At 55.6% G+C, this 27,259-nt stretch overlaps 3 protein-coding genes across 3 annotated transcripts; 2 read left to right on the top strand and 1 right to left on the bottom strand.

Moving 5' to 3' along the window:
• Positions 1-4,552: 4,552 nt before the first annotated feature.
• Positions 4,553-7,873, top strand: LOC119110061 (NAD-dependent protein deacylase sirtuin-5, mitochondrial-like). Its single transcript, XM_037233803.1, has 7 exons — positions 4,553-4,607; positions 4,835-4,847; positions 5,250-5,427; positions 5,859-6,073; positions 6,596-6,738; positions 7,194-7,344; positions 7,736-7,873. The coding sequence occupies exons 1-7, from the start codon at positions 4,553-4,555 to the stop codon at positions 7,788-7,790; spliced, it is 810 nt and encodes a 269-aa protein (XP_037089698.1). The 3' UTR covers positions 7,791-7,873.
• Positions 7,874-8,889: 1,016 nt separating this feature from the next.
• Positions 8,890-12,302, top strand: LOC119110059 (coiled-coil domain-containing protein 146). Its single transcript, XM_037233802.1, has 6 exons — positions 8,890-9,048; positions 9,446-9,823; positions 10,077-10,574; positions 10,729-11,579; positions 11,684-11,945; positions 12,171-12,302. The coding sequence occupies exons 1-6, from the start codon at positions 8,890-8,892 to the stop codon at positions 12,300-12,302; spliced, it is 2,280 nt and encodes a 759-aa protein (XP_037089697.1).
• A 3,668-nt stretch (positions 12,303-15,970) lies between these two features.
• LOC119110246 (large subunit GTPase 1 homolog) lies at positions 15,971-27,033 on the bottom strand. Its single transcript, XM_037233992.1, has 9 exons — positions 26,853-27,033; positions 21,820-21,942; positions 20,643-20,767; positions 20,043-20,216; positions 19,120-19,720; positions 17,866-18,133; positions 17,343-17,545; positions 16,779-16,903; positions 15,971-16,400 (listed from the first exon to the last, which is right to left on the bottom strand). Exons 1-9 carry the CDS (start codon positions 26,943-26,945, stop codon positions 16,286-16,288), a joined length of 1,827 nt encoding a protein of 608 aa, XP_037089887.1. The 5' UTR covers positions 26,946-27,033; the 3' UTR covers positions 15,971-16,285.
• Positions 27,034-27,259: the final 226 nt, after the last annotated feature.

The following is a 27,259-nucleotide window of genomic DNA, read 5'->3' as shown; positions in this document are numbered from 1 at the left end:
CCATATTGTGAAACATGATAATTTATGTTGCAATTCATTTATGTTTTTGTCCTAAGAAACCCTTCTCTCTAATTTGCCAGGGCAAAGTTATGGGCTAATGTTACTCCGGTGTCCTGATGTTTCTGCCTGAGTGAGATAGCTGTCTCTGAACAGTTTTTGACTATTTATAGCAACGTTTTTGGACTTAAGGTATATTTTTGTAATGCCTGAATTACCATTCTATTTTCACACCCATAGTGACAAATTTAACTTGATTTGAATCCCTAGCTGCCATTTCATTTTTGTACTCTGGATACCAGATAGTGGACCAAAAATCCAACCATAGGGCGGTTCTGGATGAGTACTAATAAGTCCTTCGTCATAATCGGGATGCTCATTTCTATACAGTTTCCTTCCAAATGTTTACAAATCTGTTCAAGGCATGAGCGCGAGCAGAATATTTATGCCCTTGGCAAATCAGTCACGAGGAAGCGAATCGTTAAACCCACTTGGAGAGTTTTGCTGCGCTCAACCTCCAACCTGAGCTGGAAGGCGGGCGCAAGCCGCTGAATAATTTAGACGTCTCCGACGCTGAATTACGAGTGATTCTCTTATTTGCATTGCCATGCCAGTGGTGGCACATGCAAAGGCAGCCGTTTAGGGCGTAGGAAGTGAGAGCTTTCTACGCCCTTATTTAGCAATACTGTGCAATACTATGCTAAGTCTACAGACCGGTGCGATTCTGCCCCTCGTTTTTCGTTTTCCCGGTATTGTTCAAAGGAGATCCCATTCAACATCACACACTCCATACACGATTTATCGTAACCTAGGCGGGCAACGTGGGCTGCTTGCTATTGGGTATCCTAGTCTGGTAGGTGCAGAAATTTGTTCTCTTGCAGATATGAATACATGGCCTCCTGATGGAAGCAGCAAGTCTCAAACTGGTGTACCTTCTGGCTTAATTTTGTCCTGACAAGGAAAGATACCATGAGTTTTTCCAAAAGCTGTTTTTGTTGCATGATGATAGAGTACACAGAAATTAATTTTTCCCTAGTCACAATGCTGGAGAGCAAATATCCTGGTATGCATTATACCAGGAAACATCAAGGTTTCCAACTCTTCCAGTAATGGGTCAAACTGAGGACTTGGCTGTCAGGGCTGTCAGGGAGGACCATTTCTGAGATGCCACTCTACATGAGGCAACAATTAAGTATTAGACAAAGCCAATACATCGCTGAGGTAGTTTTAATACCAACAATATACCAACTGAATTAGGAATACAATTTCCATCAACCCAGGGTCCGGCGTGAAGGCCAGGCAGAGCTCAAGCTAACCTGCCCTTTTGCGTAAAAACTTGTAGAGCTTTTTCAGATTTACTTATGACAGGAGCCCCAGCAGGCATGTTCCATGTATTTTTAAAAGTAAGATGAGGTCACTAACATAAGATGATCTGGACCAGTATTGGTTTTAGGAACATACCACCTGGCACAATCCCTGATGCTTATTTGAATGAAAAGATCATATTCTTGAAGGTTTTTTGGTCACCTTAGCTTGCAAAGGTCATACAAGGCCACTGGTCTTAAATGAATGTCATTGATTTTTCGTTTAGAACAGGTATTTAGATCCACAGTGGTGGCATGAGGAGGTCTGGGGGCACTGTGGACCTAAATCTGGAGTTTGATGTTGTTTGACCCTATTGGACCCCAAGGTCATTAACCTCAAAGTTGGACACAAGTGGACTCATGCACAGGCCATCCCACCCCATCCATTGATGTTGTTAGCTATCTTAATTTCCAAGATCTAGGGGTGGTGTGTGTGTGTAAAATTTACCCCCACCCGAGCGAAGGTTATATTGACCCGGGCGTATGTTGAGCTACCAGGAGAAAAGATCTTTCCAATTAGCAGTGGGCATTCGCAGACCTGCGTGCATGGGTGCATCATATGTAGTTTTTAGGATATCTCAGGCTGCTAGATCATACCTTGCGCATGTTAATGCTTCCAACAAGCCAGGGTGTTGTGTTGTCCAGCTGTGGCCGATGGCCAGCAGCCTACCGCCACCTCACCCACCACTGCCGCACGCAGCCGGCTGTACCTGTGACCTGTTCAGGCCGGCCGCCCAGGTAAGTCGAATGCGGTTCCAATGAGCGCGACATGTCGGTGGTGGCGGCGCAGCGCGCCCGACCTGGAGGGGCCGACTAAGCCATAAGTCCGCCGCGCTTCCGCCCTGCGGGACGACCGGCCGCGCGAGCGCTGGTTCAAGCTGCGTCACAACCTGCATCTTCTACTACCGGCCTCAACGAGCACGGCGGCGTGTCGGAAGACCGAGGGGCCGGCCGGCCTGTTCGTGCTCGAGAACTGCCACGTGCAGCCGGAGCCGTTCGCCGCCGATCTGTCGTTCTGCTTCAGTGTCACGCTCAACAGCGACCCGGAGCGGCGCCACCTGTTCGCGTGCGTGAGCGCCGCCGCCGTGGCGCAGTGGGTGGACGCGCTGCGCGCGGCCAGCTACGAGGCGCGGCGCGCGCAGCTCCGCCAGCTGCGCAGCACCCTGCTGAACCTGACCGGCTCGGACCCGCTGCGGCCGTACCCGGGCGCGCGCACGCTCAAGAACGTGGCCAGCCGGGAGGAGGAGAGGCTCGGCGGGCGGGCCGGAGCGGGCGCGCGCACCGCAACCTTCTTCACCAGCCACCTGGTGGCGCCGAACCTGCTGGACTGAGGCGGGACTGGGGCGGTTCGCGCTGGCCTGCGCGCGCGCGGGTGTGCTGGGAACGGGAGGGGGACGCGCCCGCGTGATATGTGACTGGGGTGGTCGCGCTAGCCTGCGCGCGCGCGGGTGTGCTGGGAGCGGGAGGGGACAGCGCCCGCGTGATCATGTGACTGGGGCGGTCGCGCAGCCTGCGCGCGCGCGGGTGTGCTGGGAGCGAGAGGGGACGCGCCCGCGTGATCATGTGACTGGGGCGGTCGCGCATGCCTGCGCGCGCGCAGGGTGTGCTGGGAGCGGGAGGGGACACGCCCGCGTGATCATGTGACTGGGGTGGTCGCGCAGCCTGCGCGCGCGCGGGTGTGCTGGGAGCGGGAGGGGACACGCCCGCGTGATTTCCCCGCAGTGTCGGGGCGGGTCGAGTACCGTTGCCATACGGTGGTGCGTCTAGTAGTAGCAAAAATGTCACATTCATAGCTCTGAACAGAGGTGGATGAACGACATGCTGTGAACACAATATGTTGGACCGCGGGCCACCAGGTTACTTTCACGCTATCGCCTCATGGTGCGCCACGCTTTGGTCTCATGTTGCAAAATCATCGTCCAATTGTCGTGTTCTGTTCATCTTGTTTATACGTTCATTACACTAGGATCCAGGAAGGTGTGACATGAACATGATATTGCAAGAAGTGTTTGCAGGATGAATAGTAAATCGCAGTTTTTCCTCACAACACAAACGACATAACAGAAGGGTGCGCACGGATGTTGGCGCATATGTGCAGTGTTATTCCATATTATCTTTGTGTGTAAATCATCATGTTAATTAACCTCATGAAATATCAGCAATTCAACGAGGGATGCGCAGGGACGTTTGTCCTATTTGTTGCGTGCATGGCATCTGACTTTTGTGCGGACCTCAGTGCAGCTCGCCAAAGGTTGTGTGGGGCCTGGTTCGGCTTCCTCGCCGATGAAAACGCCTGAAATGGTAGGCAACCCGTTCACGGAGACCAAACGTGGAAAGATAACTACGTGTATTTTCCGGAATTTAAGCGCCAAAATGACCGCGTGCGAAGCGAAATGACGAATGGATTGTCTTCCATGAATTATCTGTTGCTGGGGACGATGCATTTCTTTAGCCCTTGTCAGTTGTTTGTTGGTTGTTAAAGATGGCAAAGTATTGGGCAATCAAATATATTATGATCGCAGATATGTGTTGTTGACGATTGCCTTGAAGCTGGCTTGAAGTTGGGAGAGCATGCGATCTTACGGAGCATTCTCTTCATACACCATCCTTGACCGAACCGAGAGCAGCACCAGAGCTGAAGCAGGCTGTCTTGTTGCGCCGACCGAGCTCAGCATCCGATACGGTGCAGCTGACCGAGTAACCGCCATATCCGGTCTGCGGCACCAGCACCTCAGCGGCCGTTTGTAGCGCGGAGCGCCGGTCCGGGGAGGACCGAGACGGCCCCCTCCTCGGCCGACGGGGAGGACCGGGACGGCCTCCGCTCGGCCGACGAGGGGGGGGGGGGACCGAGACGGGCCTGCTCTCGGCTGACGGGGAGGACCGAGGCGGCCTCCTCTCGGCTAACGGGAAGGACCGGGACGGCCTCCGCTCGGCTGACGGAGCGTTTCCCACTTGATGGCGGCCTGCGAACATTTGCAACAGTGTGCGAACAGAGGCTGAGAAGGCCGCCCAGTTCTCGGCCTCTTTCGGCTCTCACCTGCCGGGCTCGACTGTTGAGCCCGTGGCGGGCAGGTGACCGGCCGTTCCTGTTCCAGGGGCTCTGAATGCTGGCCGCCGTCCGTCGTTCCGGGTCCGTGCTGCGCGCCGCTTCTGTCGCCAACATGGCCGCTCGAGCGCAACCCAGCTCCAACATGGCCGCATTCCGGAAGACGCTGGCCGAGTCCAAGCACGTGGTCGTGCTGACAGGTGGGCGAGGTGCTACCAGGCCGTGGCCGGGGGCCGTACCATGCCATCTTACACCAGTGGTCCTGATTGTAAGCGCTTCAAACCACAGTCTACCCTCGGTGACCTCCATGCTACAATCAGTGCCGATCGATTGATTGATACCGTGTCTCAGTTGTAACCTCGGTATGACGTACCGTGACCATCGGTGTGACCTGCCGTGATCACTGTGTAGCCCGCTCTGATTTCAGTTGTAACCTCAGTGTAACGTACCGTGACCTCGGTGCAAACCTGCCGTGATCAAGGTGTAGCCCGCTCTGATTTCAATTGTAACCCCGGTATAACGTACCGTGACCTCGGTGCGACCTGCCGTGATCACCGTGTAGCCCGCTCTGATCTCAGTTGTAATCTCGGTAATAACGTACCGTGACCTCGGTGTGGCCTGCCGTGATCACTGTGTAGCCCGCTCTGATCTCAGTTGTAAGCCTCGGTATAACGTACCGTGACCTCGGTGTGACCTGCCGTATCACTGTGTAGCGCCTCTGATCCTGACGTGTATGACCCACGGACGTATGCGTGCCTTTTCGCGTTACGTTACCACCGCCGTGGCCTAAGCGCGACACGGCGGGTGACCCTCTGGTCGGCCACGACCTGACCTCTGACCAGGGCGCCGGCCGTGTCGGCCGAGTCGGGCGTTCCGACCTTCCGCGGCGCCGGCGGCTGGTGGCGGAGGTACCAGGCAGAGAACCTGGCCACGCCCGGCGCTTTCCGCGAGCAGCCGTCGCTCGTCTGGGAGTTCTACCACTACCGGCGACACCTAGTCTCCGCCACAAACCCCAACAAGGTCAGTAGTCGACGTTCCGGGTGCGGAAGTGCCGCTTTCATCTCCTTTGAGGCCCCATGGGTCATGACCGTTAACCTGGTGGCAGACTCCTTTTCGTCGAGGTTGTTTGAGCTGTTACCGCACGACTCAGTGGCGTCCCCAGGCTTGCTGTCGAGCTGTCTTGGATACAGAAAAGCTTGCGATGTATTTGGGGGTAAGGATACAGAGGATGACGTGGTCCTCGTGGGAGCTGTCCGGTCGTGCAGGCGATGCGCCCTTAAGCCCTCCCGCCCTCCCCATTCTCTCGAGACGCCCTCTCGGTTTACGTCTGAACGCGATTCTCCGCCTGCACATTTTCTGTGGTGTCCATGCCTCCACGAAGTAAATAGTTCAACCTGATGTAACTCTTAACTGAACGCAGTGATGATGCCGGCTGTCGTCTGTCCGCGCAGGCGCACCAGGCGATCGCGGCGTTGCAGGCGCGGCTGGCGGCGGCCGGCCGGCATTGTCGCGTCATCACGCAGAACATCGACGGTCTGCACCAGCGCGCCGGCTCGTCGCGCGTGCTCGAGCTGCACGGCGCGCTCTTCAAGACGCGCTGCACGCGCTGCGGTGACGTGCGCGAGAACTGGGACGACCCCATCTGCCCGGCGCTGGCGGGCACAGGGTGAGTCGAGGCGCCGCCCGGGGGGGGGGGGGGGGGGGGGGTGAGCGGCCCTGTGGCTACCTCTCAATCTGGCATCGCCAGAGCTCACGCCCCGTGAGCGGCAGGAAACCGGGTGTGGGCGCACGAAGCTCGTTGTTTCTTTTGGGGCGTTAGTTGGCGCTTTTTTTGTCCCGTCGTAGAGGCTAGCTGGGGTAGAAAGTCTCCGTTACATGGGGCTTTAAAACGCTATCGGGCCATTTAGTGTTGTTATATGTCCACCAAGGGGCGCTGAATGCTTAGGTTAACATCGATATTTACATCCCAGTTAAGTTCATCATCGGAAATGTCTAAGCGTGGCCAAGCGTTGTAAGCGCCTGAACTTGCCGAAGAAGTTAACCGAAGTGTTACAAGTGTCGAAGCCTCGTGCCGTAAGTGTCTGAACCGAACTAAGCGTCTGAGCCAGGCCGGGCGTCACTAACGTCCGAGCTGCTCGGCGCGTCGCCGGCGCCTGAGCTGAGCGGGGCGCGTGCGCGGCGCCGCCAGCGCTCCGGAGCCGAACGCGCCGGCGGCGCACATCCCCGAGTCGGAGCTGCCCCGCTGCCAGGCGGCCGGCTGTGGGGGACTGCTGCGGCCGCACGTGGTCTGGTTCGGCGAGAGCCTCGACCCGGACGTGCTGGAGCAGGCCCGTGAGTGAAGCGCCGCCGGCGGCAGTGAGGCCGGCCGGTTATCACGCGGCGGCGCCGGCGTGGGGGGAGCTGCGTCAGCTGGGTGGTGTGTGTGTGTGTGTGTGGGGGGGGGGGGGTGTGGGGGTGTGGGGGTGCGTGTGCGTGTGCGTGTGCGCGTCCGTGGGAGCTGGCCCTGTGAGTAGAGTGTGTGTTCGGCGTGTCACGCATCTCCGGTGTAGCGTGTGCCCCCGTGGCGCGGAATCTGTGTATGTGTCCTATTGCCGTGGGCGCTGGAGAATGGGAGTGGGGGTGGGCATATGTTTGATGAACCTTTGTGTGGTGGCGTGCGACATGGCTCGGTTATATATATATATATATATATATATATATATATATATATATATATATATATATGATTGGCCTTCAGCAATAGATGTCTCCATTTAGCTTGTCACCCGCGCCCGTGTGACCCACAGACACCGAGCTGGAGTCGTGTGACCTGTGTCTAGTGGTGGGTACGTCATCGGTCGTATACCCGGCGGCAATGTTCGCCCCGATGGTGGCCGAGCGTGGGGTGCCTGTGGCTGAGTTCAACCTGGAGCCGACGCCGAAGACGGGCGAGTTCGGGTGGGTGCCGCGCGTGGCGCAGGCGCCGGTGCCGTCGGGTGGCGGGCTGCTGGTTTGTGATGGCGCGATGTGGATCTCGTTATTCTGGCTCGTGTGGAAGGCTTGCTGTAGACTGATTATGATATAATGTTTCGTGACCTGGGTGCCACAATTGCGCAGTTTAATGTGAAGGCTTCGTCATGAAGCTTCTACGCGCCCTGTCACGTTTCTTCGTGTAAGATGTAGGGGTAGTCAGATATGCTTTACCATAAGACGTGCGAGCGCGTCCTGTGAACACAAGTAATGTGCTTCACAAGTTGGAACTCAGGTGAAAAGGAGAGACTCACTCACTCATGTGAAAGCTCATGTAAGATTCCTTCCCTGACATAACTGGTGACCCCGGCCGTTTCAGGTACCACTTCGCGGGTCAGTGTGGCGACACGCTGCCGGAAGCCCTGGCGCCCTGACCCGACTCTGCTCCTGGCCAGTCATACACGCGACTCGTGCACGAGTCCCAGCTGTGCGCGCGCGCGAACTCTGTACCCGTGATCATAACGAGGTGGTGGCTGTTAAAAAAACGCCCGCTGGTGGCTGCTAAGAAACGTCCGCGGAGAGCTGATGTAATGCGTGCTCCCACGGTACGTCCGCGTCGGCCTGCTTAGCGGGCATGAATGGCTGTGCGCGGGCGCGTCTGCTTATGGAATGCAATATATCTCCAAGAGATAGTCTGAGCACTTAGAGATAGACACACACAAGAGATAGCACTGAGCACTGAGCACCACATCGCCGCGCCGTGCGCTGTGTGCGCATCCCGGTGCTCCGGGTGCCGGTGCGCTGGAGCCTAACGCAGGCCGCCGCCGTCCGGCACCCGTCCCGACGCTGCTGCCGGCCGACGTCAGCGCCCCGGGTCAGGTGTTCTTTGGTTCGCTTCGGGGGGTTCGACTGCCGGGAGAGTTGATTTCCCACGCACATTATCAGCCGTACATCGGTTTACAACTTGTTTGTTCTTTTTTGTGTGTGTGCAAAAGTGGTGAACGTATCAGAATGCGTTCAACCGTTATCTCCCATCATGCCTAATTTCATTACCTTCACAGCCACAAGCTCTCTGCCCACGTAGGTCACGAGGCTAATATTTTGTTCGAATCGATGCTCCGCAACTGTAGAGCCTTCTCCTTTAATACACAGACGACTAAATGCTGTCGATACCGGTTGATACCAAGGTTACATAAGATTCCCTCTTCACGTGAATTGGTCGATGCGACGACCGCGCCCAGTTTTTTGTGTTTTGTTTTTAGATAACGCTGTCATTAAAGATCGCGTTGAAGCTTAGGTTGACCTGTAAGCCGATTTTTTAGCATTTCGAAAATGTATTCTACCAATCTAGAAACGCCCAAAACGCGTGGTGTTACCAAATGGTGGTTGAACGGACGCTATCCGGTGTAAGCAACAGGGCCATGAAGAGTCGCTCATGCCCCAAATAGAATCACTCCTTGGACTGCTGCTTCTGGGTGACATCTGATCGACCCAGTGACTCTGCGGCTTCAAGCGCGGTCAGGATCGGCTGCCATGTCACACACCGCCGTGCCGAAGGATGGAGAACTAAAGCCGGCAGCGTCCGGTGCCGAAACTGCGACGGCTTCAGAGTCTGCGCTGGCGGCGACGGCGGAGCCCTCCCAGGCATCCCGCGAGGCCGTGAAGTCTGCCGAGTCCCAGCTCGACGGCAAGGCCGGTGGCCAGGGGGAGGTCAACGAACCTCCACCACCGCCCGCCGGACCTCCACCGCCGGTCTCCGGGTCCTTGCCGCCGGCCGACGGGCCTGCGCCGCCGGCCGACGGACCTGCACCGCCGGCCGACGGGCCAACAACCGCCGGCCTCCGGGACTCCACCGCCGACCTCGGGGCCTCCACCGCCGGCCTCCGGGGCCTCGCCGCCGGCCGGCGGGCCCTCATCACCGGCCTCCGGGCCTCCACCGCCGGCTGACACTGCCGCCGTGCCCTCCCAGCCGTCTGTGGCAGCTCCAGAGTCGACCGTGGCGTCGCCGGCGCGGTCAGATGGCGCCGGCGACTCCTCCGAGTCGGGCGCCGCCAGCCGGTCCCACTCATCCGATTCGCTGGTGACCGAGACGGGCGACGGGGAAGAGTATGAGGACAGCCCAGCGCTGGCGGGCTCGGAGTCGGAGCTCAATGGCACGGGGCGCGACGAGACGCACGAGCTGCTGCAGGAGCTGGAGACGGACGCCGTGGATCCGAACGACGGCTTCAAGGTACTGGACGAGCTCTTCACCGGCGGCAAGATCAACGAGGTGCAGTACAAGGACCTGCAGCGGAAGCACAAGTACCTGCAGTCGATGTTCTGGGTGTGCGTGCAGAACAGGGCTGGACTGAGGGACGACATTAAAGAGACGAACGCCTTTTTGCACGAGCTGAAGGAAAAGGCCAGGCTAGAGGAATCGAGTAAAGACAAGAGGGATCCCGTGGAAGAATTTCCTGAAATCCACACGGTAGCTGATCTTGAAGGCAAAAGTGTGGACGACCTTAAAAGGTATTTGGCGTCGTTTGAGCAGCAACGTAAGTCATTGGATAATTCGATCTATCAAGATCAAATTTAAAACCAGGCACATGCAAGAGGAGCGGGAGCAGCTAAAGGAGAAGGTTGATGCAGACAATGTGTCTAGTTCAAAGATCTACTTGAATAGTCCCGCGATGCTGGAGAAAGAGATTCGCGAAATCGGTGTCGAGATACGCGTTCGCAAGCAAGAAATCCGCAACCTGATCGACGACATCGACGCCCGCGAGCGACTCGTTCCACAGAAGGAAGCCAAGATCAAGAAGCTGGAGGAGAAGATAGCGGTGCTACAGGATGAGAAGGAGGGGCTGCTGCCGAAAATGGTGCTCGTCACCCGAGACGCGGACCGCGAAGAAAAACACTGCGCCAAACTGAAGAAGCAGATGGAGGCGCTGGGGTCGGAGGCAGCCGTCGTCATCAGCGAGCTCAAGGAATCCACCGACGCCTCCCAGAAGATCGACAACGAGCGGAACGAGCTGATCAAGGCCATGGACAAGGAGTACAAGCTACTGGACGCCAAGTCGAAGGAGTGCGCGAACCTGTCGCGCGACACGACCACCTGTCGGGAGCGAGGCGCGCTGCTGATGGACGAGAAGAACCGCGTCGAGGCCAGGCTGGCCATGTTGGCCAGCGAGATCCGCCAAGAGACGCTGAGCGAGCGCGACATGCACAAGGCGCTGGAGCGGGTGGAGCGTGACCTCCGCAGCGGGGAGCAGGCGCTTGCGCGCGCAGCGCGACCTCCTGACGGCCACCAAGAACGAGATGGACAAACTGACCAAGCAGGTGCAGCAGCAGAGCCGGCAGGCGAGCGAGCTGCCGGCGCTGCGGAAGGCGTTGCAGAAGGAGGTGGACATCGCGCACGGCGACACTAACATGCTGGCAACGCTGACATCGGTGGAGCTGCAGAACCTTAAGCGCCTGGCCAAGGAACGAGCCCGGCTGATCCGACAGCAGGAAACGCTGACCAAGTCGCTGGACACGCTGAGCAGGCAGCACAGCAATCTGATCCGGCAGCGGGACACGAATGCCAGGGTCCTCCGGAAGCTGAACGGCGAGGTGGAGCGCAACGAAGACGAGCTGCGCAACCGCATCACCGTGGTGGCCAAGTTCAAGAAAAAGTACGAGGAGACTGAGAAGCAAACCAAGGAGCTGTCTGACCGCTACGAGCTGATGAAGAAGGAGCGAGACGAGATGTCGGCTCAGCTTAACATCTCGCTCACCAACTGCGACGAGCTGCTGAAGAAGACGCAGATCCTGCGCTCGCAGCAGGACACCATGCTGAGCAGGAAGCTGGAGCTGGAGCGGCAGCACGCCGTCACGCGCCAGAATACGCTGAAGACGATCCTCGACAAGACCATGACGCAGAGCACGATGAACCAGGAGAAGGACGCGATGAAGGAGTTGGAGGCTACGTGCGACCAGCTGGACATGATGATCACTTGCAACCAGGCGGCGCTCAACGCCATCAAAGAAACGGTCATGTCCGACCTGGAGGAATACAAGCGGCAGGTGGTGGACCGGAACGAGCGGGGCTTGCTGCTGGTGGAGCGCGACGAGGAGGTGTGCGCCTTCCAGGAAAAAATCAGCCTGCAGGAGCTGTTCATCGAACGCGGCTATGGCCAGCTGGACGCCATGGAGAAGGACATCTGCGAGCTGAACACGATAGTGCGCTCCGAGCAGCACCACATTAAGTGCTTTGCGGGCCAAGCGCGCCGAGATGGACACGATGGAAGCCGGGCCTGGCGGCCACACGCTGCCAGCTGCAGCAGCTCAACGTGCGCGCCGGCCGTGCGAGCGACGAGATGGAGACGCCCGCCCTGCGCCGGTGTCGCCATCTGGCCGGACCGGACCGCGCCGACGACAACATCCCGGCCCACCTGTGTCGCATCGAACTGCAGCTGTACGAGGCCGAGCTGCGGCTGCTGGAGCGCCAGATGGTGGACGCGCAGCTGGAGCGCCTCGTCGGCCGGCTGCGCGCAGAGATCAACGCTACGCGCGCCGACTCGGAGCGCCTCGCCAAGCGCGCGAACGTCGAGAAGCGCGCCGCGCGCTCCAACGCGCGCCGCCTGATGGCTAGCGCCGCCGAGGCGGCCGTGGTGCGCGCCGAGGCGCGCCGCCTCTGCGAGGAGCGACTGCGGCTAACCGGGCTGCTCGAGGAGGCGCGCCGTCGCGTGGCGGCCGGCCTGCCGCCGGACGCGGCGGCGGCGGCGGCGGCGCGGCCGGCGCCGGCCGCCGCGACGCCGTCGCCACCGCCGGCTGCGCCCTCGCCGAGGCCCACGCAGTACCTGCCGGCGGCGGGCAGCGCGCTGCCCCTGCCGCGGCCGTACGGTGCGTTCGGGCCGTTCAAGCCGCAGACGCACGGCGCCAGGTTCCGCCAGATGCAGCGCATGGTGGGACGGGGTCAGAAACAGTAGCGGGGGGCCGGTGGCCCGGCCCGGCCGGACGCAGTCCGCCACCGTGCAGGAGATAGTGAGGCCTGCTCCGCGGATGCCTTCGGGCTCGAGATGGCGCCACTCACCCGACACAACTGTTGAAAATGGTGCCGGCTGAAATGAGCCCGTGCCATCGAGGCTGACTCAGTAAGTGAACGCGATGGAGCATTCGAAGACACAACCGGTGGCGTGATGCAGATTGTTATGTCATCCGTGACTGGTACAGTGACTGCCGCAAATCAACGACAGCCTAGACACGTGGTGAAGCGGAGAAGCTAAATCGTTTACATACACTAACTTGAACAGGGACGCAGGCGGCGCTCAGGACAGCTCGCGATTTCTGCCATGGTAGGTGGCGTAGCTTTGTGACTCTCTTGAGTAGGGTGGTGGTCTTTCCGGCAGCCAGTTGACGCAGCGTCCACTGTCCATGCAGATCACCGGCTGGATTTGAGGTCATGGTACTGGGAGCGCTGACGGTGGCACAGATCGTCACCAGTGTCAATAACTTGGCGTGCAGCGAGCAAGCATATGAAATAAACCTGTGACTTCGCTGGTCATCTGCCGAGTTTGCCACCGTGCGCCGAGGACCAACCGACTGGATGTGAAATGTAAATAAATGTCCGCCAATATCAGGACGCTTCTGGCTGCGCCTGGCCACTGGCTTTTCTTCAGGCATTACTCCGTCGTCCAAAGGAAAGCCCCCATATGTTCATCTTTGGCCATTTTGCGTTTTTTACGTCGTTTGATTCGTCTCATCAATCTGAATTCGGTCGTTCTAACTATTAGTTAAGATTTTCACAAACTTTTGGCCCTTTAAAAAAAATAATTTGTGATTTTCTCTTACGTTTTCAGAATACTGCGTGAATACGGACGCAAAACCACGTCTGTTGTCCCGCGAGGCATAAACCCATATAAAGGGAGCCATCTGTGGCTGGACACAATGGAATAAATCCGCACGTTTGGTTTTTGCGCGGCAAAATCTCTTGTCTGGGAATATGGGAGATATGGCCTTTGCATTTTTCTACAAAAATTAATGTTGATTGGAAACATGGGGATTTTGTAAAATGTTTGATGTTTGGTTGAAAAAATACGGGCAGGTCGGTCGATCAGGAAACAACAGCAATGAGACAGAAGGGCATGTGTTGTGTGGCACGAGGCACTTGCTGGTCGCAGCGACCAGGAAGTGATAGCGGCATATGTTCTATATTTGGAGATGATGTGCCGCGATGTAGCTCACGTCGCCATCTGGGCAGACGATTGTTCTGGTCAGAGTAAGTGCCGGGCACTGCTGAGTGCCCTTCTGAAAGCTGCACACTCGGAGAATACCGCGACAAGATGTATTTCACTAAAATGTCTTGAAACAGGCCATACATTCAGGTCCGCTGACGCTGTTCACCCAGACGGTGTCAAAACACCTGCGGAAAAACCACGTGGAGGACTTTCGCGACTTCGTCGAATCGTCAGTGGCGACAGGCACAAAGGTTATCAGAATGAAGCTAGGGCTCAATATGGCTCAAGTGGAAGATGGCATCAGCCGAGAACGCCTGAGCATGCTGTCAGACGAAGGGCAACGACCGTACTCGGTAAGTGTTAAGGTGGTACAGTTCCACCGTGGCTCAGAAGAATTATGCACGGAGACCGCCCTGAATCAATAGATATTGACCGTCTACAGACTGACAAATGCTACCTTTTCGGCTACGGAATCGTTGGTGCCAAGGATAAGGGAAGCAGGCATCGAGAAGAAAAAGATCGAAGCTATTTGCAAACGTTCGTTCCCCATCTATCTGAGCGCAAACGTGCTTTCTGGGAAAGCTTGAGGCAGCAGCGTATCAGCTCAAAGAAGACGCCAGCAGATCAACAACCACCGCGTAGTGCCAAGAAGCGGAGTCAGTGAACAAGGCCCACTCACTTACGGTAAAGCATGCCAGTCCTCTATTTTGATTTTATGGACCGCCAATTTGTTTCTTGTTTTACTGTCATTGTCTAGAATCGGTTGGATGTCTAATTGACTGGGTCAGTTGATTCGTCACTGCATCGTTAAGCGACAGACTCGGTATCCGTGCGGCATCAAATGCTGCATAGTTTGTTTCACAGAACGTTTGTCTTTTTGAAATGCGTCACAGTTTTGTCATGTAAGCGTGTTGAATATTTCACTGTAATGTTCAGGACCCCAAAAAGCTCCTGTTTCGTCGGCATTTTGTTATCACACGTGCGCAAATACGCGCGAATGTCACGTTAGCGAATGCACCATTACATGTTCATTCAATCAGAAGCATTTTACAAAAGTATCTTCCGCGTTTGTAAGGTCCATAAGGACTGTTAAGGACGTGTTAAGGCCAACAACAGATATTGTACTTGTAATTCCGAACTGCACCGTGGAAACAAACGTTTCTTTACATGTTACGATGACACCGTGGTTTTGTTCTTGCATTTATTGCACAAACATGCGGTTTCTAACACGCCTAGTCAAAGTAACGGGGTTTCCTCTGTATCGCCGGAAAAATGACACTTGGCCAAACCCACGTTGGGCGTCTTTGAAGTTTCTATGCATACGCCGCATTCCATTTCCACACAGGCGGCCATGAGCAGACGATTCCATTCATGGTTTTTCATAATAATCAGAAGCTTACCAAAGTAACTGGAGGCGAAAACAAAAAAAAGCAGCTCCCCTGTAAAATTTTGTTCGGTGCAAAAACGCAGCATAAGCGGTTTACCTTTGTACGGCAGTGCTGTAGCGAGAGACGTTGGTTTAATCGTCCAGAAGGTACGTTGAAGAGTTTGCAAGAAGCGCATTTGTGGAGTTTATGTGCAGCGCAGTAGGGAGAAGTATAAATGGCGATTGATGGACTTGGCTTGAGACCGCAGAGTAAGATGTACGTTGGTCATTCCACAGTGGCGACTGATCTGACGTTTAAAGAAATGGCAAATGGCAATATGAATGAATAAAACAGAACAAATGACAATATGAATTCCTAGCTAGGTGTTAGCTGCACTGCAGCTGTCAGTTCCAAGGTCTTCCTAAGTTGCACGTATATGTACATAACGATACACATAACGTCACGATCATTGAGACGAAAATGATCATCTCGCGCTCAATCCTTGTCCAGATCCGATTGCTGCCGTTCCCCATTGTTCCGTCGTCGGTGCCAGCCGCGGCCAGTGAAGTCAGCTGGCATCTGACCGTCCCGACCAGAATCGGCCTCTCGCAGAGCTTCTATACTGAATCTGCTATGTAGCATGGAGTGCCCAGAACAAGGCCGTGCGGGAGCGCAGCCACCATCGGGCCGGCAGAACAAACGAAATGCTGCCGTTTTTGCCAACTTTCCGTCAGCGCGTCTGTCACGCCTCGCGTGGCTACGCTGTCCTCTGAACAAGACTATTTCTGTTTCAACCTATTTAACACAACTATTGGAGAATCCATCGTCATACTTTGAACAGTGAGAGAAGCACGCTAACTGCGCTTCCGAACAAGCCCAACCGCAGCGTACGCGTACAAGCCCAACGCGTCTCCATCGCAGCGCCCCGCGTCTGCGATGGAGACGCGTCCAATGGTCCAATGGGCGGGGATAGCGACCCGAGACATTGGGCTCCGGCGCGACCGACGGAACACACGCCCAGAGAGGAAACAGTACATCAGGATCTGTCATAGATATATTTATACATCATCCAACAAAACAGATGCTTCACGTGCGTTACTGACGTCTGGGAGGCGCGGTGCGGTGGATGCTCATCACGGTCTACCGGTCCACGCGGTCCCACATCAGAGGTCATCCTTTTGACCTCGCCACACTGCCCAGGGCGCAGCGGGGCCACCAGACATCGTGCCGCCGCAGACCGACCACGGACGGACTCTCGGCGCAGAATTCCGCAGAGCGGACGGCCGCGGTCGCCTGCTGCCGGCCAGCACAGCACCGGCAACTCGGCGCTCGCAGCGCCGCGCGTACAAAATGGAAAGCTTCAGTTCGTCATACGTCGTCTAGGTGGTGGTACACGCGCCGCAGCTTGCCCTTCTTCGGCCGCTTACCGCCCTTGACCCGCCAAGGTTTGCTGGCAACGCTGATCTCGGACACCGAATCATCGCTGAAACCAACACAGGAACGTCAGACGCGCCTAGACCAGTGGCAGCACGTCTTCCCTTAACGGCACGCCATGCCAACGGCAAGCAGGGCCAAATCAGGACTCCGAGCAAGCAGTACGAATGTCACGCTCGCCCTAGTCACGTTGACGGGAACGGCACAGCTGGCAGGAAGAGACCTGAATGTGGGCGCTTCACTGCTTGTGCTTCTGCTCCGCAATACCCGAGGCAGCTGCGAGCGTAACCCTGCTCACCTCCGGGCCGCGCTACTCACAGGCATCCCCCAAGACGGAGAAACACGGGGCGAGTCCCTCCGTGACGCCTATTCTGAGCCTGCCGCTGGTGCCCGGACTGACCGGGGGCGGCGAGCGGCCGGCACTCACCCGTCAGGGGCGGCCTCCTTCAGCCCGTCCGTCCGGCTGACTCCCTTGACATCCGTGCTGTGCGAGCGGCTCTGGACGGAGCTGAAGAAGCTGCTGTCCACCGCCGCGGCCGTCGGCTGGCTCGGCTGTCGGGAGACCGACGTTAGGCGAGGAGGCTGCGCTCCGAAGGCCCCACCTCGACTCTCGCTAGACGGCTGAGGAGCGTGAGGCGTGCGGATAACCCAGCCGGTGACATGTCATGGAGATGTGCGTGTGACCCGTTGAGTACACAAGATGGTACTTCTTTGACGAGGCTCACACCCCTCGCATGATATCCCCAGGTCGGGCTTATATCCTCCCCCCCTCCGAGGGCGGCCAGCGCCCAGCTCACCACACGCGTGCCGTCGGACAGCCATCGCGCCCGCACCAGGGCTGAGTGGCGGTCACCACCCGCCCAGCTTGTCACACCACCGTTAAACCAGGGCGGTCCTGAATCGCAGCAAACCTGGTAACGGTCCCCGGTCAGATCCGTCCCAGCCCGGCACATGAGCAGCCCAACTGAGCAGACCCCACTCCGACTCTGACCTTGACAATCTTCTCTTGCGGCGGTCTCTGGCCCGCCGGCCGCTCCCGTGGCGCCTCTAGCGGCGAGCTGTGGAACCTCTGCTGGTCGCGGCCCGGCGGCGCCCGGCAGTACAGCAGCTTGCCGCGCACGAAGTCCTTGAGCACCACGCGCGCCGAGCGCGGGTTGTCGGGCATGCCGCGGGCGGTCATGAAGCCGCGCATGTCTGTCGCCAGACGTCTCCGCTCAGGGCGAGCGCAGAAGAGCACGTGGATAACGATACTGTTCATCGATACAATGGCCATCGTAGCAACTGCGTGTTCGTTAGGGCCACCATTGTGTCATCCGACAGATCATCGGAACGAGCCGTCGCTTTGCCATCCCCCATTCTTTTTTCAATCTGATGGCACGTGTGCTCTCTTGCTGCCGTACCCTCATTTACATCAGGTAGTGTCCAGTAGCTAAACACCCTAGCCACCTTCCCCCGCCGCGTTTTGCCTCCCCCTGCCCTTCCCCCAGTCAGCCTCCTCCCGCCGGTCCACTCACAGCCGTAGGCGTTCAGCAGCTCCTCGGAGGTGGGCGGCCGGTCGGGTGGCTCGCCCTCGCGCGGCGGCGGCAGCATGATGCCGTAGGTGCGCTCCAGCACGGCGCGCGGCACGAGGTGCGCCACGAGGTTGACCGGCGGCACGTGGTCGCGCATCTGGTCGATGGGCAGCACACCCCAGACCACCATCTCGGCCTTGGTGGAGAGGAAGGAGGGCATCACCAGGCCCGGACAGTCGCATAGGATCAGCTCCGGGTCGATGTGGAGGGTCTGAAACACGGCACAGCGCCGCGTCAGGGTCGGCGCGACACGACCTCGGCCGGAGCCGATGGGTACGCCTGGGTCCGACGCCGGGACAGCGCCGGCTCCGGGTTCACGTGGAGGGTCTGAAACACGGTACAGCTCAGGGGCGGGGCTCAGGCCCAGCCGTCACACTATGCCTTTTAAGTGATCAAGGCGGCCAGAGGGGCACGTCGTTACGAGAGTGAGGCCGGCGACTTGTTCGAAGTGATATCCTGCAACAAAATTATGATCCAATAACAAGCACACCAGTCGAGGGTACATATGCGCTTGATTCTCATTGCTTTTCGTAAAAACGACGACCTAGATCCTCAGGGACACCAAAGTATTATGGAGCAATGAGGTGGATGCCCTTCCCTTTTTTAGGTCTTTTAACGCCTAACTGTTCGACTTGCTTGAGTATAGCAAGCGCGAAGGCGCCAGTTCCTGACATTAACTATACGGAAGACTCGTTCCCTTGATACAACTCTAAGCTGGATCTCGATTCTTGCCAGATCCTCGGCATAATTCCAGGCTGGATCTTGGCGCTTGGTCCTTGGTGGACTGATATCCGTATTCCACATCAGCCCTCTGTTATTGCCGAATCTCATAGCTTACTGCCAAGCTGGACCCTGGTTCCTCCTGGCTCCATTGGCAGTCAGTGCTGGGTCATGATTCTTGCTGGATCTCTAGCGTAATATCAGACTGGTCTCTCCTATCAAACCTCGTTCCGGTAGCGCGAACCAGAGACCAGCTCCCGGAAGGAGTTGTCTGGCTGAGGGAAACTTACGCAGTAACCTTGAAAAGTTTGCCAGGTGTCAGTTTACGTCGGGACTTACGAAAAGAAGCACCATCACCTATCATGTCCCACGGAAGTCTAACGTACAGCCGCCCACCGTCCATTAAACTCGCGAGAGCTTGCCCGCTCACCACCCGTGAGGCACCAGCACGGCACCGGCGGGAAAGGGCGTGCTCACCTGGAAGTGTTTAGTCTTGCCGGGCGTGGCCGAGACGGACACCTTCTTCGCCTGCAGCAGCGCGTTGATGGTGGAGCTTTTGCCGACATTGGGGTAGCCGACGAAGCCGACGGTAGCGGCGCCCTCCGTGCGCCGGCGTCCGCCGTGCACTGTCTTCAGCAGGCTGATCAGCTGCTCGCGCGACAGCAGGCGCGGGCTGGTGAACCCGCCACCGACGGACGGCGGCTCCGACTCTGACTCCGACTCGGGGCGGCGCTGACTCGCCTGTGGCCACGTGACCAGCGCCGGCGGCGCCTCGTCCGACTCCGAGTCAGAGTCGTCGGCGGAGTCGGCGTCAGACTCGGAGCCGGAGCCGGAGTCGGAGTCGGCCGGCGCCGGCGGCGCATCGGCCTCGTCCAGCGCCGAAAAGAAGGCCGCCTTCACGCCCGCCTCGTTGAAGAAGTCGGCCCACACGGCGCGCTGCTCGGCCGTCAGCAGGTCCGACTTGTTGATGAGCAACATGTTGTCTTTCTCCGGGTCCACCTCGCGCACGTAGCGCTCTAGGTCCTCGCAGCGGTACAGCATCGGATTCCGCGCGTCCAGGATTTGCACCACCACGTCACTGCGGCAGGCGAGCAACGTCACGCGAGCCGAGGCGTGGGCGCGAGCGGCACCAAAAAAAACACTGGTTAGGTTATTTATCGACGCGGTAAACTACTACGATCATTAGTACTGCAAAATGACCGTAGCGGCACCGCGGCCCACAGCAGTATCATTAATATTGTGATGACTTGGGGGAGGGGAGGCGGAGGCAGAGGGGCGATCATTAAGCTTCTAGCGACGCAGCAACGCGAGCGCATGCCACAAAAGCGTCGCAAGGCGGATCTGCGGGGAGCTGCAGAGCCAGAGGGGCCGCGAGGAGTGGCCGCGGCGCCAGCTCTCACCTGCGCTCGACCACGCGCCACAGCTGGCGCCAGAACTCGAGATTGCGCTCGTACGGCGTGAGAGTCAGACCGCGCGCCTCCTGCAGCTGCGCCAGCTGGCGGCGCCACTCGAGGAAGGCCAGCTCCTCGGCGGCGTGCAGCTCGGCCGCGCTGGTCGTCTCGTCCCAGGCGGGTCTGCCGCGGACGGAAGGGTCATCTCGCCGGGGCCGTCACGCGCGCGGGACGGCGGTGGCCGCTGTGTCATCGCCGGCGTCAGGTGAAACGCTTATGACGAACCCGTCGCCAATGCCGGGGGCACGCCGCACGACGATTCGATGACATGGGACACTCAAAGCAACGCCTCGGGGCGATCCTGCTACAATATTTCAGGACGTACCGGACCGCTGTCGTGCTCAGCGTGATGATGCCATACAGTATATACTGCGGTGTGGAAAACAGAACACGGCGAATGGTGTACTTTGAAGCGGCACTACGGTCATATGACGACGATTCAGTCGCCGTGCCAGGGCAGGTGTCCGCCAGCCGCGGCGAAATATTTTAATAAGCGGGCCCAGACCGCACCCGAGGCCCCCTTGAAGCCCGGCCTGGCCGCTGCCTCACCGCCTCGGTATCTGAAGCAGGGCCAAGTTCTCCCGCTGCTTCTCCTCAATCTCTATCAGTTCTTCGGCCGACGGGATGCCGATCTGGCCGCGCGGGTTCACAAACGTGATGTTCAGCTTCTCCGCCTGGCGTGGACCATAGAGCAAGGTCAGTCGCTGCGGACGCGCGTGTCGCGGCGGACGCGTGAGTCGCTGCGGACACGTGAGTCGCGGCGGACGCGTGAGTCGCGGCGGACGCGCGTATCGCGCGGACGCGTGAGTCGCTGCGGACACGTGAGTCGCGGCGGACGCGTGAGTCGCAGCGGACGTGCGTGTCGCGGCGGATGCGTGAGTCTCGGCGGATGCGTGGGTCGCTGCGGACGCGTGAGTCGCGGCGGACGCGTGAGCCGCGCGGACGTGCGTGTCGCGGCGGATGCGTGAGTCGCGGCGGATGCGTGGGTTGCTGCGGACGCGGGAGTCGCGGCGGACGCGTGAGTCGCGGCGGACACGTGAGTCGCTACGGACGCGTGAGTCGCGGCGGACACGTGAGTCGCGTCGGACGTGTGAGTCGCGGCAGACGCGTGAAAGACGCTGGGCATGGACAGCCTCGGCAAAGTGCGGATATCATTTTCAGACTTTGCTTTGTAAAAAATGAAGCTAGATGGTAAGCTGGCAAGCGCATTCTTTGGTCACAAAACAACGGTCGGCGTACAATAAAAGAAAAGACAATTGGCGATCAGTTTCCCGCAATGGTGTGTCTCGTTCAGGTATGAGCGTTGTCAACACGCGGACTCATCGGTATCAACACATGCCAATGTCAGGACTGCGGAGTGTAGCACGCGGAAAATACTTGTCTCTGGCGGCTGTGAACGGAAGCATGCGCCACGAGCAGAAATACTGGAGCGTATCACGGTGCACAACGAACCCAGCAAGGGGGCGATCGCCCAACCAGCCTCCGGTCGATAGCAGGGCTGCTGCCACGTCGATGTACAGGCACCAATCACGAACGATATTCTTCCATGAGCGATGCCTGGAAGCTCACGCCAGGTTTCAGACCCGATCGGCGCCTAGCGACGCGCCCCGGTCCAATGCACCGGGCCTGGTCGTGACACGGCGAACATGCAGAGCTCGGCGCGACCGGTCCGCACGCGTACTGAGCGGTGGGGCAGAGCCCGGGCGCGGCGAGCGCGCCGTCTCACCACAAACTCTGTCCCCGCTAGCTGCGCGGTGTTGAGGAACTCGTCAATGGCAGTCTCTTCAGTGACGGAGCGCAGGTTGATCTTGTTCCAGTCGTAGCCGTCCCCGAGCTCGGCGGTGTGTCGCTGCAACAGCAGAGGTCGCCGTCACACACAGGGCGAGGGCGAAGGCTGGCGCGAGCAGCTGGCGGGGGTCAGCACAGGACGGTCATCTCCTACGGCACTGCACAGCGCTATCGTCGATGGCTAGCTGGCATCCACAACTGTCCCCATATCCTCTTGAGTATTGTGCTATCATCCTGTCAGGTTTCGGACCCCGGTGGTCAGGAATCAATGCGTGCTACCAGGAATAAAAATGAGCTAGATCAATGGTGAATTAGAAGCTCTTTGGGGATAGATGTTTGGTCTGTTTCACAACAATCACAAAACAGTACACACATACCAAGACCCGATGTGAGTGCACCAAGACTGTCTCGAAAGAATTGGCACAACATCTGCACTAAGACTGCCTCGAAAAAAGGAACACAACATTTGCACCAGGATTGTCTTGGAAGAAGGACCACAACGTCTGCACCAAGCTTATCTCGAAAGAAGAAGCCCCGCCCCGTGCCCGACCATCACTTTGTCCCAGTGTGACGAAGTGCAGCCACTTGAATGTCAAGAAGGTGAACACTTTTTATTCTATTGCGCATGGGGCCCGGGGTGCACTGCCCGGTGACCCTCCTGTCGCACGGAATCAACCAATCGGCATAGAGCTGGATTGCGGCCAATCCAGCATCTATGCACCTCGTGCAAGGCAAATCAGGCGGGAAGGTCAGGGTGTGAAAACTTGGGGTCAAGGGGCACCACATCAGCAATACCTGAAGCGAGGTACAGGCGGAGGCGGCGGGGCACGCAAAGGTCTGATAGCATTAATTTACATTAAACTCCCTGGAACCCGGCTAAAATCATCGACGGCAGCAACAACCTGCAGATAATGACGTGCAATGCTGGTTTTACGGAATATGTGATGCAGTCACGCATTTCTAATCTCCTGAATGAACCAAAACGAAATGCACATAGAACGAATGTGTCCGGTAATTACACCTGAATTTACAGCAGAATTAGCCACGAAGCTGGCGCTGAAAGGTGAAAAGGAGCATGTGCGGTACCCGGTATGAAATGAATAGCACTCCTATCTCGGGACACGCCCCCAGGCACCAGTCAGCGCCGCGGGCCAATGTCCGCCAGGCGTCACCAGCGTGCTTCAAATAGCTTATAGAACGGATGCGGTTTATACGTACGCATGTTCATTGCTTAACTTTCGAGACAAGACCCTTGTCCGAAGTGCAATAAATTCTACAAGTGGCTCGGAGTCCTCAGGCTGACTTACAGCACCTGATGCACATTTATCAGTTTCCTTTGTCCTTCGCCACTCCGCTTAGCGCAGTAGCAACCCTCCGGCCGTCTCCGCCAACGACACAGCACAGTATAATCAGTTGTATTCTTTCCGATCCTAAAGGCAAGTGAGCTCCAAATAATGACCTTATTCGCGACGTATACTGCTGAAATTCAAGCACCTACACAGCTGCGTCCTCTGCATGACATAAATCGTCCAAACAAGCTACCATCGCGCCACAGACGTGTGATCAGCCGCTGACCAGGACCATGAGCTCCAAGGCAGGGGCAGCACTTCTTATACGCAAAACTGACTGCTCACCCGCTGGTCACCCAGGACCTTTTTTGACGCGTCAACTGCGTGGACAAATGTCCATCAAAAGTAGCCAACTTAGCCCAGTAGTCATCCCATCCCGCCCCAGCCAGTCGTGATTTCAACGGCGCGTTACAGGACTTCTCTCTCGGAAACCAGAAAGTGTAACTGAGCGCCCCTCATGCATTGTAACACCCTCTCTAATGGCGCCAGGTGCCTAGCAACTGCTACGGGCACAACTGCGACCGAAACTGGGGCCCCTGAGACATATATGCGTTCCCATAGCACGGAGTTGCTCTGCTACAAGATGACTGGCGGTCCTCATGATAGCGTCAAGCACCCTTCAAACACTGTGACACCCTCAGGCCAAACTTGGGTGGGCTTGTGACACTACTATTGGGGCATTTGAAGCACAGGGCGCTGGAGGAACCGAAGTTGTGCAAGTAACGCACGTTTAAAACGGCGGGACCACCTAGCAAACTTTTGCACTGTAAGTTCCCATTCCAATGCATGCAACAGCGTATTCACAAGCCTTGAGCCACGATTGCCATGGGCACGAGGCCAAACAAAGGCAATCCTGCTTCCCCAATTTCAGATCCAATGCCTGAAACTTCCCTGGACCGCGGTGCCATGGCGCTGTTTGACCCCAGCAAGTTCCCTAAGCGTCTCCCTGACAGGCTGACGCAAAACTACCCCATTGCGCAGACGTCGGAGGCGACGGTGTCCGGCCGATTTAAAGATCTACGGCATGCCGGCACCTTCCGTCACCGATGTCTTGCTGTACGAATGAAGCAAGCATTATGCCCAAGCATGGGGTACACCCAAGTATAACACTCTGAGGGCAATCTATTAGTCCATAAGCTGTGTTTCATTTGCACCAATGAAGTGGACCTCACAGCATTATTTGTGTCAAGCAATTTGGAACAAACCTTGCATGCATTTGCATGAATATCTTTATAAGTATTCACGACTAACATCAGAGGAAACAATGCAAAGGTCATGCAATCTAGCATTTTCCTAACAATATGAGCTTGAGACACTACATCTCCCTGACTGAACACAATTTCTCATGGTTCCCCTTACACTATCTGATGTGACAGTGAGCTTCAATTTTCCGTCAACACTTCTCGCTATGCAAACACCGCTGTTCCACCCAACAGACCTGACTGCATTACACACGTCGTTCCAACTTGTTCCTGTTGTTCCCATCAATGCAACAGTTTGTTCATCATTCCTTTTAAGTGGAGCATTCAACCTTTGGGGAATATTTCAACGACATGTTTGCCTAACCCTCATTACCAGTTACACCTTATCACAGGACTGGGTGCTGCCACTGCAGGACCATCATGATACAATGCATTCCTGTACAGTGTAGCCCCAGTCCAGTATAAGTGTTGATGGAAGAATCTGCTGAGGGCAGCTCATCAGCTGTTGCACCTTAGAGATACCACTTTTAACCTGTTTTTATATGCACATGGTGGGCCTGCAGGCTGAAAAGTGGCATCTCTTTTGGTATGAATGACATCAGTGTGTGTGAACACTTGTGATAGGAACTTTGTGACTGGCATTGGCACAGCAGTAGCAAGGCCATTTACCAGGAAGCACAATGGTCCAAGTTTGAAACATTGCACTTATTTAGACCATGTGATATATATGTTTCCCAGAGCCAAAGTGTGCTTCAACAAAAAAGTCATTGTGCTAAATGCCATGGAGGGGAGATAGAGGAAATATCATAGCAATAGCATTATGCTTTGTTGAATGCTTGTGAGCATGACATCACTGTTCATGTGTTTATTATGTGTTACATCATCATCATGTGCTTACAAACACCAAAGAACACAAACATTAGAAAGAGCAATGAAAAGTATTGTCATCATGATGAGCAAGGAGTGTGGTGCGGTTTCTTCTGTCAGAGCAAATTTCACATATCAAAATTCTGAGCTATTAGTAATAATTCTTAGAAAACAGTCAACCAACACCAACAGTGCATTGCATCAAGTTCAATTAAAGTATTTGGCATCAAAATATCTCACACCAATTTATTCCAGACTGATAAAACTGACAGAAGCCAGTTTTGAGCCACATCCTCTCCCGCAGTCATTTGCAAACATTGTTTTTTATCTTTTGTTAAAAGACCTTGAATCTGCTGCTGCTAAAATGCTTTTTGACTTTGCACACCCACAAGCCCCTTACTTTTATTCAAGTACAATTTTGTGCGATTGTGGATGACAAACCTACAAAAGCTGATGCCACTACATTGCAGCCTGCCCATGCAGATGGAATGCATCAAAAGGTGTCATGACTTCAGTGCCATAACCCATGCTAATTTAAGAATAGAATCAACCTGAGATGACTACAGGATAGTATTACAGTAAGAAATGCAAAATGTAATGTTATGTGCTATAGTACCACATCACAGAAACATCCCTGTGACACAAAAATCATGATGAATAAACTCACTGTTGTAAAACAACATCAGAATATTCTGCAAACATAGGCAAAATTGCACTTCATTAACAAGGTAATTCCCACCCCCACCTAACAAGGTATTTCCCACCCCCTTCCCCACCCTCCAATGACACAACATATTTGACTGTCAGTCCAAGAATGTAAGTTTCTTGTGTCGAGCAAGCTTTGGCAAGGACAGTTTGCCAATTGCACCATAATACTGTGTGCAGCACACTCTGGAATGGCTGTTGGCAGACTAGCCAACTGACAAACAAGTTGAAAACTCCACAACATTCACAAAATAAATATCATTTGGATAGACAAAAAAACTACATAGACAGCTGTCCTTCTTTAAATCTGAACTGAAGGCATGAACAATAGATCATTCTTTTTTGAAGGATATTAACATTTACAATCAATATTCACTCACACAGCTTCTCCACATATACATGACTGTTGCAAGTTGGTATTCAGAATTGTGGTAAAAACCTTAACAGAACATCTGTGGCAAAAAGTTACAACTAGTGATGAAATACAAACATTGCAACACCCAAGTACACTTTTTTACATGATGTCAACAAACTAGTCATCTACAAACAACACCTATTTGTACAGCTGTATGTTTTTACATATGGTTTTAGAACATTGCAGCATTTTTATCTTATCCATATCATGTCACAATACTGTTGCAGCTTTTTCAATATAAAAATACCAATCATAATTCACATCAAAATTATAAGTCAGTTTGGATAAGCCCCTCAGCAAATCTGGTTAATGAAGGGAGACAAACAGGGTGAGCAGGAAGTGCTAAATTGACCAATAAACTTAGCCAATGTAACACAGATCATTATCATTGATAATTGCAAAAATAGTGCAGGCAGGTCCTGTCAAATCTTACAGATGATCCATCGCCGTCTCCTCTTCTTTTGCGCTTCCCTTTGAATCTATCCCGCACAAGTGATTTTCCTAAATTCGCTTTTTTAGGAGGCATTGCACGGTATAATTTAAGGTGCTTCCTAAGCAACTCGTCTGTGTCAAATGCTTTAGGTGGCCAAGGAGCAGCGCCTCCCCTGTGACGAAGTGTAACTTCGTCCGCTTATCCACGTGTGCGACTTATAGAAAGCCTATTTACATAACTGTCTATAATGCGCCAAATTTGTAGGACAAATTCACTGTCCTAGCCGTATTTCACTGCTCTTTTGCAGATGAGGCTTATCGTTAAAAAGATTAGCTCTGATTGTTCTGTTTCGTAAGTATGCTGAGAAATTCTTGGAGTGCCATAATCAAAGTTCTAAATGTCATTAT

Source organism: Pollicipes pollicipes, unplaced genomic scaffold (assembly GCF_011947565.3).
Source record: "Pollicipes pollicipes isolate AB1234 unplaced genomic scaffold, Ppol_2.1 Scaffold_7231;HRSCAF=8579_pilon_pilon_pilon, whole genome shotgun sequence".
NCBI lineage: Eukaryota > Metazoa > Arthropoda > Thecostraca > Pollicipedomorpha > Pollicipedidae > Pollicipes > Pollicipes pollicipes.
This window is presented reverse-complemented; position numbering and strand designations above follow the sequence as displayed.

What these genes read in the sequence shown, in the direction of transcription:
- LOC119110059 (XM_037233802.1), top strand. Translation starts at nt 8,890, where the DNA reads ATGTCACACACCGCCGTGCCGAAGGATGGAGAACTAAAGCCGGCAGCG. An exon ending in AGTCCCAGCTCGACGGCAAG is followed by an intron (nt 9,049 to 9,445) that starts GCCGGTGGCCAG and finishes CTGGTGACCGAG; the next exon opens with ACGGGCGACGGGGAAGAGTA. An exon ending in TGCACAAGGCGCTGGAGCGG is followed by an intron (nt 10,575 to 10,728) that starts GTGGAGCGTGAC and finishes AAGGCGTTGCAG; the next exon opens with AAGGAGGTGGACATCGCGCA.
- LOC119110246 (XM_037233992.1), bottom strand. Translation starts at nt 26,945, where the DNA reads ATGCCTCCTAAAAAAGCGAATTTAGGAAAATCACTTGTGCGGGATAGA. An exon ending in GAGACGGCGATGGATCATCT is followed by an intron (nt 21,943 to 26,852) that starts GTAAGATTTGAC and finishes CTGCTGTTGCAG; the next exon opens with CGACACACCGCCGAGCTCGG. An exon ending in CTGCTTCAGATACCGAGGCG is followed by an intron (nt 20,217 to 20,642) that starts GTGAGGCAGCGG and finishes CGTCCGCGGCAG; the next exon opens with ACCCGCCTGGGACGAGACGA.
- LOC119110061 (XM_037233803.1), top strand. Translation starts at nt 4,553, where the DNA reads ATGGCCGCATTCCGGAAGACGCTGGCCGAGTCCAAGCACGTGGTCGTG. An exon ending in GGACGTGCTGGAGCAGGCCC is followed by an intron (nt 6,739 to 7,193) that starts GTGAGTGAAGCG and finishes TGTGACCCACAG; the next exon opens with ACACCGAGCTGGAGTCGTGT. An exon ending in CCGAAGACGGGCGAGTTCGG is followed by an intron (nt 7,345 to 7,735) that starts GTGGGTGCCGCG and finishes CGGCCGTTTCAG; the next exon opens with GTACCACTTCGCGGGTCAGT.